Source organism: Falco punctatus (assembly GCF_963210335.1).
Source record: "Falco punctatus genome assembly, chromosome: 6".
In the NCBI taxonomy this organism is placed as follows: domain Eukaryota; kingdom Metazoa; phylum Chordata; class Aves; order Falconiformes; family Falconidae; genus Falco; species Falco punctatus.
This window is the reverse complement of record NC_137585.1, coordinates 62,424,039-62,437,045: the sequence shown is the minus strand read 5'-3', so window position 1 is coordinate 62,437,045 and position 13,007 is coordinate 62,424,039. Positions and strand designations below refer to the sequence as shown.

The following is a 13,007-nucleotide window of genomic DNA, read 5'->3' as shown; positions in this document are numbered from 1 at the left end:
TGGACGCATGTTCTAAGGCTGGGTCTAAATCACTACTTTATGTATAACTAACTATTCAAAGTCCCTTTAAATAAGAGCTGTGCAACTCATGTATCATGAGTACACTGATGGCATTAAAATACAATTTGAAGAGTCAGTCTTTATCTGTAATCCCAGAAGTAAGCACAGATCTTAACTTTATATAATGAGTAGTCCATCTGTACTGTGTCTGTATGTGTGAATAAAAATTACAATTTTCTTCCTTCACAGTGTGAAACTAGTAAAATACATTTTGCAATCTGATCAAAATGTGGTCATACACTGCATACAGAAACAGTAACGAAATTAGCTATTAGACAGTTAGAATCGCGCACAACAAACAGTTGCAAGTTTCAGATATTTATGTTTAAATGTTGTTTCACTTGAAGGTTAGAAAAATATTTTTGAGAAAGGAGTGAGAATGTACACATGCAAAATACATAATCTATGGTAAAAAAAATCTCATAAAATGAATGCAGAAAGAACTTTTAATTTCATGGTGTTACATACCATTGGCATGTGTCTTAAAAGACTGTCAAAGAAAAGCAGTGGGTTATCAAATGAAATTATTAAGAGATCAGAAGTGCAAGGTCAGGTTGTTTTTAATACTAGGACACCAGTTAAATTCACTAGCTTATGCCATTACTATACCTCTTCCAAAAGAAAAAAAAAGTTTTAAAGTGCAGCACTTTGACTTGCATTTCCTAGGTTAAAGTTGCAAATCTTACCTTCAGGGCGTCAGGCCTCATTACACGCACTTCCTTATCAAAGGGCCTAACTGGTGCTAAAAGCACCAGAGATCCCAGCTCTGCAAGTTGCTATTCCCACACGAGACACCATCTTGCCTCAGTCCAGCTGGCGTCGGACAGCACCAGTGCGTTTGTGTACCCAGCCCTCCACAGAAGTTCTGAAACCTGCACTACACTGTATTTGTTTTTGTGCAACTGTTGACATACGAATACTGTAAACTGTTGTCTGTTAACAGTTTCCTTCTGTTATACATCTTAAGCACAGTGTAGATGAGAACACAAGTTTTGTTTTGTTTTCCAACACTGCATCAATGTGTGTGTTTATTACAAATAGCTACAGTTGAGAGTAATCTTTCCCTTTTCATGGCTTTAGTACCTAGAACACTCTGCACTAGACTGACATGCAAGACAAAATACTTCATCCGATCAATGTGCATCTAGCTCTTAAGTATATCCTTGCTTGAATACTGAAGTCCAGTAATGATGAAAAAATGATACCAACTCTACAAGTACATGAGTGCCCAGAAGACTGGCACAGAAGGTTATACAGAAGACTGCATTATTTTTGCCTGAAAGTATGGATCCTGACTTGAAAAAAAGCATTGAACAAATACTTCTTGTGCCCCTGCATTATGGAGAGATTGCTTTCTCAACTAGAATAAAACAGGAGGGGTAAGCATGCTCAACCTGAACAACACATATCTGTTCTTAAAGTGATCAACAGAACAGTGTTTGCTTCGTTCTTAGAAGAACGAGATCCAGACAAGAACAGCTCTACATTTGCTACAGTGCTTTCTGAATATTGTTAAAACACAAACCTCAACCAGAATTCAACCCATAAAGACCTTAAGTAACAGCTAAGTAAATATATGCATCTTTTAAAATTGTTTCATCCAACATGAAAAGAGCCTCTACAGTCAAGTTAAAACATTTTTATAATTATATATACACTGTGCAAAAAGTATAAGAAAAAACCCTGCTTATTGCTAAACAAAAAATCAAAACTAGAAGACTATTAAAGCTGCTAACAAGACTTAATATTTGGGTTTTTGGGTTTTTTATCATAAGTATTTATTTATTTTGATAGTTTACATTTCAAAAGCACAGATTTTTCAACCTAATTTGAAGACAACAATAAGGTTTTACAGGATCCTTTCAATATGCAACACCTCCCCCACTAATACTTAGTCAAGTAAAGGGAAGGCTGCCAGCCTATACAAAAAGTAACATCGGGTATGTGACAAGCCAATCTGCTACCTAACTTTCACACACCAATTCACAACCCATGAAAACTGAATTATGGAATACTTAATGAAAGTTACTGATAAGTGTCAAATAACAAAATACTGAAGTTACAAAACAAACATTTCCATATTGTAATCACATTTAGCTGAACTGTTGAGCAGTCAACACTAAGCTCAAATGTAATGCAGGTTTTCCTGTTGAAGTCCAGTTCAAAAGAGAAGAAATTTCCCTGCTGACAATTCAAAAAAGAAAAAAAGCCCGTTTTTTTTCCTGGGACATTTATATAGTCCTATCTAATTACATACTCCATCAACCTAACTCATTTAAATAATAATATAATGATGTGTAGGAAACATCTGATATATATGCAGACAATTTAAGTAGTACTAATTAGATTTTAATTTTTTTAATTCATCATAATGAGCCTTTCTTCCTATTCTCAAAGTAGAGGACAATGTGTAGGTTAATATTTATGTTCATTGTGTCATATTACCTATGTAGGAAAATAATCAAAGTACATATTTACACACAAGTCCACCGAGTTCACCATACAGCCAAACTCAATTTCAAATACAAACAGGATTTTTTTTAATTGCTAATAATCCCACAGTAACACACTAAGCACTGCAGAGTATAGTTTTAAAATACTACATCCAATGTCTGCCGCTGCATTCTGTATGCCTCTACCTAGTCTTCCATAGTAGATACAATATCTGAAAAAAACATGCATAAAAAAGTAATGTTTCAATATACAGCAAGGATATCACAAGGGTTTTCTGCTAGTAAACTGTTTTAGTACAGTACCATGAAGATACAAAGCACTATGCTCTACTAACCATTAAAGCAGTTCAAAACCCACTGCAGCTCACAGAAGTACTTAGAACTCACATTTCTACTTGCTGTTAAAATTTCCCTTTCGATCAGACAGAGGGGTTTTAAGTAACCCACCTCTGCACTGCTCTCAAGCTACTTCTATCTCTACACCACAAAGTGCATATTTGGACTCAAGAGTGTATCAACAAAGATTGAGCTTAAAAGACTGCAAAAAGGAGTCAGGCTCATAAGGTCAAAAGAGATTTAGATCAACATTATGTATCAGCTCTTACAAGGAAATGTCAGTTAATTTGTTGTTTTAACACGTATTCAGTATCAAAACTTGCTATGTTGCCCAAAGGTCTTAACTACCATTTTGTCTTGAGGCACAGAATTCAACTGTTTATAGTAAGTAGATAATTAACAGTAACGGCGGCATTAAGTACATGTTTGTGTTAAATATTATTAACAAACCAACCTTCTCTTTTGAGCTTCAGAGTCTCTCCTGGCTCGTTCTAATGCCAGTTCTTCAGCTATTCTTTTCTTTAGCTCTTCATCAACTACAATTAAAAGAAAATTAAATTAAATGTTAACAGAACACAACATATGCCTAATTACCGAAACAACTGCATAATACAGTGCTCTATTTTATTCATTTTCTTTTCTCACTCTTTGGAGTGATTCTTGTGGTCTAACCAACTTTTAAAATTTAGCATACAACAGAGCCTTTAAAAATTACTCTTGTTAATCAACTTTCCAATTAGTGGAATCTTTTGAAAATTAAAACCCGTATACTATATGTTAGATTAAATACAATCTTCTTAAGAAATGTGCCTCTATAAAGTAAAATGGGGGGCAGGGGGGGATACCACAACGACTGAGACCTAAATAGTAAAGTCATAAAATGCTGCTTTTTATTCATATGGAACCAGGGGAAGCATCTTTCTGTGTAATGAATCAAGTACTTTCAGATGCAGATTTTACAGAACAAAACATTGACAACATCCTAGATATCCATACTTTTTGTTTCTATTGTTACAAAAAGATGTTGCCTCAAAGCCTCCCAATTGTGTTTTAACAAGCAGACATGGAAAGAATATTTTCTTCATTTAGATTATGTCAGATGAATTAGTTGAAAGTCTGGTTAAGAACTGAAAAAGCAGGGAAGCAACTTCAAGTGTATGAACAAACTTTTCCACAGGAAAGGTAGAAAAGCATGACAGCCACTCATCCTATAAGCTTGAAAGACATCTATAAGACTACTGAAGTCCATTCAACCAGGTTTTGAAACATAAAACAGGTCCATTTCCAACTCCCTCTAATATTCAAGGGCTCAGTCACGCAAACTACTAAACTGATACTGATAAACTCAATATTATCTCCACATCTATTGGCAACTGCATATTTCTGAAAACTCTGACCCAAAGAGATCAGAAGTAGTTTTTTGTTACTTTCTTTAACAAAACTTGTGACAATAAAACACATTTCAATAGACTTCCAGAAGAAACCATACTGAAAAGATTGCTTCAACCTAAAAATATCAAATAAAAAACTCTGGGATGGTTTTGTATGTTTTATCTCCCTCTGAATACGACTTGACATGTACATAGCAGGAATTAAAGAAATAAAAAAAAATTAAAACACCCAGTCATCTAGTAAGGAAGAACGTTTTTCATTTGGGAAATGAAATGTTTCTAAAGCTAACAAACTAAAGCTTTGCAACTAAAAGTTATGCCAACTTCAGTGGAACAGCCATTAACTTCGCATAAAATGTTGATTTTTAACAGTCAATAAGCGTGCATGTTCCTATAGCAGGAAAAGAAAATAACTATTTAAAGTAGAGCTGTAGAAAGGCAATAAAATCAAGTAATTATCACCAGGTTTATTCTAATAGTAAATCCTAGTCTAGACCTGCCTGTCTGGACTAAAGGTGTGCTTACAGGAGCCGAGTTGTACCTCTAACTCTGCAATACTCTAGTATTCCACTACAGGCATGTGGACAACTCCCTCATGTATACAAAGCACCTGGCTCAGATTCCACTCTGTGGAACCACAGAGCTAAGAGACTGCAATCTCACTCCAAAATGCCTGTCACTTGAGCATAACAGACGTTAAATTCAAGGTGATACAACCTCCTCATCTGCCTCCAGAAGCAGTAAGAAAAACACTTGCTTCAGTAGCTAAAAAAACAGAGAATGTCAGGCTATATAAGGCAACTACAAGACAACAAGAAGTCTCCATAGAGGTTGCTTTTGTATTAAGTATTTATGCATTTAGACAGCATTCAAAAACTGTTAGCAGTTGGAAATTTGCAGAGATACTGGGGCAGAGGGGGAAAACGTCATCAGGCTCCTATTTATTGCAAGCTGATAGTTATGGCATTTGCCCAGAGAACAGAACATTTGGAATTTAGATCCTCCTAAGATGCACCGGTTTAAGTCCGCATATCGTATGTACTCAAATGAAGTGCCCTAAACACCAAGCTACCACCTAATTTAAGCAGATACAAAAAAAAAAAAAAAAAAAAAGTAAAAGGGTGTAACAAAGCTAAAGAAAAAGTGCCTTAGAGGGTATGTAGAGATTCGAAGATGAATTGGAGGGCATCTCAAGTTATAGTACCCGCTTTGTGGAACCAGTTATTTGTTTGATATTAGGCAGCAAGCAGATTTTAAAAAAATAGAGACACACATTTTAAAAAAGCCAGTGAAAAATGGCCATATATCTTAGTGACCTCATCTCCAGGAGTTGGCTTTATCCATAAATATTACCCAACGTCGTTAGCCCACACTCCCATTACAGGTAATAGAGTCCAGTGTGTAATTCTTCTCATTCTAAAGTAGACTTAGAAAACAGTGAATTTTATGAATTAATAAAGCAGCTTCATCAACTATATGGAAGTCTTGGCCAACTAATTCAGTTATCAGCATCTTAAAGCAGAATGAATCGATATCCATCCTGCCAGATACAGCAAATGCTTGAATGACAGAAACTGTTGTGCTGGGGAAAAGTGGGAGGCCACTTACAAATGGCAAGTGAGACCCCAGCCTAAAAATATGTGAACATACATGAAAGTTCAGAGGTAAATATGAATCTTGTTACAGATTATTATCCCAAACCCTAGATGAAAAAGCAAAACCCCATTTTATCAGGATAGTCTCTACTGACTATTGACACTGCTCCACTCTTTTCTCCTCTGAGGCTATGTAAGGATACTCTTCGTTTGAGAACACTGGGTTGTTACCACACACTTGTACATTTCCAAACAAAGATCAGCTAGTCACCATGAACTGTATAGCCTGAAGAGAAAAAAAATGTTTAGCAAAATATCAGGCAATCACAAGGAACCTGTTTCTGTACTGCAGCACATATTAATCTCCCTCACGCCTCTGTAAGCATCACAAGCCAAAATGAGGGCAGTTAAGGTTCTGCATTTGTACACTTAGAAATGATTAAGCTGTCATAAAAGCAAAGAATTTATTTCACATCACAGCTGCCTTATTCGCAGAACAATCTGAAAACCCAGGATGCAAGTGTTTCTTACTACAGTTCTGTTCAACACAAATGCCTCAATATTTTATGTCCTTTTAATACTGGACCGGAAAATCCACAAAAAAAAATGCATGAAGTACATTGTTTGCCAGCATCTACATCATCAAGTTTATTGTTCTGGTGTGCAAAAATGAGTACAAGAACTCTTAACCAACCATAGAACTTTTTTTTTAAGTCATAATGAGAAAAGATTCAGGCATCAGCCAATAAAGACATTTGACCTAACAATCAATTAGGTTACCCATCGATCAGCCAAATACTAATAGGGAATAAAAGCGGAGCTATAGATCATTCAATAGAATTATTGTAAGATATAATTGGGTAGCTCCCAAATGGGAACTTTATGATATTTCAGTAAAAAATTGCAGTTCTACAAGTAGAAGGAATTTGTTCTAGGAGAAGAAGCATTTAAAAAGAATGATGTTAATGTATTAGAAAGAGGATCAGAAGAAAAAAGGGACCATTTCTAGATAAAAGCAGTAACATTTCTCTCTGACAGCAATCTCTGCTCAGACTACAGGGCATTAAAAACAGGCAGCTGACCATTAAACTGCTGGAGAACATTAGAATCTGGTGGGCACAAGACTGCTAAAATAAGCATGATCCAGAGAAAGTACACAGCAGCTGCCAAAACCTATGTAGCCATTCCCACCACCACCCCTTTAGTATTTTAAGTTCTTCAGGATACTGAAATCAGTGTCAACTTCATAGTAAGTGCATCCCAGAGCAGATAAATTTGGAAGATTTTCAGGCAAGTACATTTAAGAAGGTCTCACTTTTACCCAGTGCTTTTTTACTCTGCTACAAGAGCATAAAATGAATGCAGCTCCACCGTTTCCGAAGTCCGAACGTGCTAATGCACAGCTCACATCACAAGACAATTTAGACAGATGGTCAGTAATTGGAACTATACTCAAAAAGCCATAGTGCTATAGCCAGAAATAACTCTTCCCTACCCTTCTTTGCATGTGAAGTATGGATGCTGATAGGTGTCTGATAAGCAGTATTCTCTTCAGAATAATGGAAATAGAGTACCACCAGCAGCATCGCCAATGGGCTCATTACCATGCTCAGTTCTAGCAGCAGGTTGCACAATGCTTAGGAGAGTGACCAGACTGCTCCATGTAACACCACTACAGACACAGAACACAGTTATATAAAAAAAGCCACAAAGCTCTTGCCTGGATCTTCGCAGACCAAGCAGTGACTGTCAATGGACAAGGACGTTTTGCTGTTTTCGTGTCCTTTGGGATGCAGTAAGCTGAAGTTTCTTTATTTGTCCATCTACTCTTTTGGAAAAGTTTGAAAGACATGGTCATTTATGCCTAATATTACAGCACAAATGCATAATTTATTCCCTCCCCTTCATGCACGCATTTAAAAGAGTAAAGATAAATTAACCAATTTTTATTAATAAAACTATTTTCACACAGCGCAAGCAAAAAATACAGTTATTTGGTTCACTTAACTTCCCCTCCCCATACACACACAAAAAGGTAAACTCAGCTTCTTTCACAATTAAAGCAAAGCTTTAAGAGCATGGAAGAAAGAGGATAAAACAGCCAAAGACAAGATACGAAGAAACTATAAATTACATCCACTACACACCTATTGGCCAAAATCTGCGACCATGCCCAGCAGAGAGAAGAAAGGCAACTTCCAGAATAGAAGTTACAGCAGAAACTCAATTTTCCCACCAAATCATTCCGGTTGACTTCATGCCTCCAGACAAGATGTGCAGAGAGGAAGGGTGTGAAAGGGTGTAAGAGTATCTCCCACTGGGACAGGGCTTTATTTTGAAAGGAACACAGAGCAGGCGGGCAGTTATGGAAGCGTAAGAGCATTCTTTGCTTGCCCATGTTTCAACACTTCTCCATTCAGCCTTTTACAGACAAGACTAACAGCAAGATTCCTATTCATCCAACACCCTTCTGCAAACCTGAAAAGGGCTTAATCTGCCACCTTTTTAAAAGGCCACAAAACCTATGAAAATGCTTCTGGGAGTTACTTGTAGAGATACAACAGTTTTCTGTAGTCCATGTAAAGACTAACCTGATTGCTATTTATTAAAAAACAGTAATAAAAAAAATTAAACAGAAAGAGCATGCAAAGCCATCTGCTTAACCCTTAATATTGACTCTCCAATTGTGCTTCAAAAAGCAGATGAACAGGAAAACATACAGCTAACATGTTTCCCAGAGTCCAAAAGGCTTTGAATAACTACAGGGACAAGTCATAAGGACAGAGGAGCTAAGGGTACTGAAAAGCTTAAGCATTTACGAACAGTTACTGAGGCTTCAGATATGTAATATGCACTTCATCTTGGAACTTCAAAGGCCACCCACTAGCAGCATCAGGGTAGTGATGCTTTGCATGATGACAATTCTTGTCTATTTGTCTATGACAAATCTTGTCTATCTTGCAAACCAAGAGCTTTGCATGATGACAATTCTTGAGAAGCAATCAGCAATTTTATCTCTCAGGTCTACTACAGGTTGGTGCATAAGGGTATGAGCAACTCAGCTACTCTCATGGTATTTTTCTCCAACTCGTCTGCCCTTGCTAGTCTTAAGATCTATATCCATACCTTCTTCCTCTCACTCTAAAGCTGTTGCTTCATAGAGAAACCATTCAGCATGATACTAAGATTACAGCAAGAAGGCATCACCCAAAGCTGCAAACAACACACGTTAGTTAAAGCAGACACCTGCAGCCTCAAAAAGGTTAGCCTGAGAAATCACGAATACAGTATGGACAAATTAATCAAACAGCCTCTAGCCTACAGAGCTGGGAAACTGCCCATTAGTCTTGCATTTTCAAAAAATTAATGGAAACAGCATTCATTATCAGACACCTTAACTAAATCCTCTTGAAAGGGCAGGTGCATTAAGTCATTAATGAAGACACACTTAGGTTTGATACAATCAAATGTCTTTCAGAAAATGCTTACTTAAAAAATATTCAGATAAAGAAAAAAATAAACTAGTTCTACTTTTCCTTTTCATTAAGCTTTGCCATTAAAAAACACAAACATGTTCAGTGAACAGCGTCCTTCAGAAAGCAACTTCTCAAAGGCCAGAACAGAATCACACAGATGTACTGCAGGCCATGTGACCATCTTCCTTAAAGAGATAAAAAATTGCTTTTATAAGAAATACTTCCAAGGATGGAAACAGCACAGCCTGTCTGGGCAAGATGTTTCAATGCCTGACTGACCTGATGGTGACAAAGCTTCTCCTTACAGGTCAAAAGCACTCCTGTTCAGATTTATGCCTTTTGTTTATTGCCTCCCTGCCATGTGCCACTATGCGAGACTGGTTCGGTCTTCTCATTAACTTCCTTGATGGAATGGTACTTCCAAACCTAACAAGTCCAGGTCTCCCAGTCTCTCCTTTGGAGTTGCAGGCCACCATTCCTTCACTCAAAGAGCTCTGCAATGTATTTGGGGCTATACTGGTTACTTCTGCCTTCAAATAAACAGGTAACAAGGAAGGACAACCCATGTCGTTGAAATTAAGTACCTGGCTTGGGCACAACACAGGACAAACGCAGTGGTAAGATACACAAAACCAGGACACACAACCTTCAAATTAGTGTTTGAATACAAGAGAGCAAAGAAGAAAGTGCATATGCAGTTTGGATCATCTTTAACATAAGCACTCAGTATAGACTGTTAGGCAAGCGTAGTTATAAAATGAGTAGTATGTTACTGTCATGGATTAGGAACAGGCTAAGACAAAACAGAACAAGAATCACTAGCATTGGGAAAGCTGAACAAGACACTTTATACTCTGCACATGAACAGTCTAAAATAATTTCAATCAAGACATTGCAAGTCTGGAAAACTTTAAAGGGGAGAAAATAAGGCCAAGCAAGCTGAGCAGCATAATGGTATACAAATTCAGTTTTGAAAAAATGAATAGTTACACACACTGGAAAGCACAATGCAATTTTATCTCACATTTTACTTGGTTTTTAAATCAACCATAACCACATCTAAGTCCCAGGTATCACACAAAGAAAATGTTTAATGGTCAGCTGGCCATGAGAGGGAAGATGGTAGAAGGGGAAGAGAAAGTCCAACAAGACTATAGAATATATAAAGAGAGAAATAATACGAAAAACATATATAAGATGATGCACCTCCATACTTCCTCAAGCACAGTGCTTTATCAGTCTTCCCACATGAAAGCTAAACCCAAGGGTAAGCTTTATAGAATCATAGAAGGGTTTGGGTTGGAAGGGACCTTAAAGACCACCTAGTTCCAGCCCCTGCCAGGGACAGGGCCACCTTCCACCAGCCCAGGTTGCTCCAAGCCCCGTCCAGCCTGGCCTGGAACACTGCCAGGGATGGGGCAGCCACAGCTGCTCTGGGCAGCCTGTGCCAGTGCCTCACTGCCCTCACGGTAAAGAATTTCTTCCTTGGATCCAATCTAAATATACCCTCTTCCTGTTTAAAGTCACCCTCCCTTGTCTTTGCTGAGAATTTTTCAGTTCCACAAAAATTTATGGGCTTAACACAACAATCACTTCAAAAAGTTCTCCAAACTGTTTTGTCCAATAGCTTATGTTAACTTTTTCTTTCTTTTAAGGCAAAGAGGAAACATTAGAAAACTTAGTCTTTCAAACAAAGCATAGAAAAAGCAAGAGGTTTTCAGGGGGGCCTGTGTCAGAAGCACTAACTTAAACTGGTTTCTCATAGACCCACACTGCATGTTTCTCTGACTCCTCACAAAGTCGAGCTGATTTCTCTTGTTCGTATTACACTCTTTCTTGAGCACTTCTCCAGTCTCCAAAATCCAGTGCTCTCTCGTGTCTCCTAGGTTGGCAATACACACCAAAAGCTATAGTAGCTTTTGCAGAAATTGTCCCAATCTGCCAGCCACAGCGTATGTGTGGCGTGGTAAACCTTTGGCAAAACAGCCTGGGCAGCTGAAGACCCTCTCTCAATTACAGCATTTATCTTACTATGTCTTTTCTACCCAGCCCTTGATTTATTAAAACCTATAGAAATATCAGGGTCTTGAGTCTTTCAGCCACCCTTAGTTAGATTTGACTAAAATTGATTAATAAATTCAGAAGTTATCAGAAGGCAACTGGTGAATGCATGGCACTACCACACAACTCTCTTTGGGAAAGCCCACAGAAATAATGGAAAGAAAACCTGAAACGGTTCTACGCAGAAAAGAGACAAGGTATAGAATTTAGTAATGTAAAATAGGCAGCTCTGAGCTTCTATTCATTCTTCCACCGTATATTGTTAAAAAAGTCTCACAAAGAAGCTTATAGGGCACCATGTAAAATATTTTTATTGTTGTAATATTTGAAACACACAGTGGACAATATATTGTCAAGCTTTTCTTGCTGAAGTGAAAAGCGGGGGGGGGGGGCGGGGGGAGGGCGGGGAGCGGGGAAATGCCGAACAACACCAACAGGCCACATTATATATAATGTAGAATTGGAGAACACTGCTTCAAGGTATGTACCAACCATGGCCAGACACGTGAAGACTTTTTTTTACTGAAAAAACTATTTCACAATTACTGCAGAATTTCTTGCATTCACCTCTGTAGCCTCTGCTATCGACAAGACAGCATCAGGGCATTCAAACCATCGATCTGATCCAACAAAGCGGTTCTCATGTCCCTGTGCACATTAAGTATGAACATTAACCAGTTCGCTTGGGACAACATACCTTAGGGCTGTCTTCAAACCCATCATCTGTCTCAGTAGCTGGCAGGGCAACTGGAGCTTTGTAGACATTAAAGTTAATGAAGATGTCACAAGGAAAATCCCTAACTGCGCATTAACAGTCATAAATATTGAATCAGAAAGCATACATCGGCAACCTGGTACCTTCACAACATCAAGCTACTACGGGGTTACAAACGTATTATGGGCTTTCCACTATTAAAACACTTTTCTCACGCACATTCCAATTTAAGATTCATAAGCAAGTATTATAATACACAAATACCCTCAATTTATTATTTCTGCTTAGTAAACACTCCAGTTTGGTCCGTATCTAAATTACGTACATCACAAAAATCATCAATATCAACACTCGCCATTTAAGTTGAACAGCAGACAAAAGAGAAAATATCAAAACCATTAATCTTAATTTAGAAAGAGTAGCCAACTACATAAATGACAGGCACTCAAGTAGCATACAATAATTTCCACTAGACCAGTACAAAAAGTATATACTTTATTTCTTATTCAAATAAACAACAAGAAAATATTGTTACCTTCCATGATATTCTCAAAGTTCTATCAAATGCCTAACAACAGAAACAAAATTTGTCTCACCCCTGAAATACATTACTTGAGGTCCAGGTTAAAGTGCACTGGTAAATCAATGCAAGACAGTCCATCTCCACCTACCCATGCTGCGTGATGTCTGTCAGTCAGGTAGCCCTTACAAGCATAGAATTTGCTGGTAGAATTATATCCTTTAGTTTGCTTTGTGTATCAGTAACACTGCCAAGGAACTCCTATCCTGGACTCTAAACCCATGAGTTTTTAAAAAAGCCATAGAAGTTTTCATTGCACACTAAATAAAACAGTATATTTACTGTAAAAAACTGTATGATTTCAATGTCAATTAAAGCCCTAGCCAATGTATTTAGTGTG

At 37.5% G+C, this 13,007-nt stretch overlaps 1 protein-coding gene across 2 annotated transcripts in view; it reads right to left on the bottom strand.

Annotated features, from left to right (window-relative positions):
- The window catches only part of CHCHD3 (coiled-coil-helix-coiled-coil-helix domain containing 3), a 164,178-nt gene that overhangs the window by 132,023 nt on the left and 19,148 nt on the right, over positions 1 to 13,007 (bottom strand). For both annotated transcript variants that reach the window (XM_080393445.1, XM_080393444.1), the window contains exon 3: positions 3,304 to 3,385. In XM_080393445.1, coding sequence (XP_080249571.1) covers positions 3,304 to 3,385 — 82 coding nt within the window. The remainder of the gene's footprint in view (positions 1 to 3,303; positions 3,386 to 13,007) is intronic.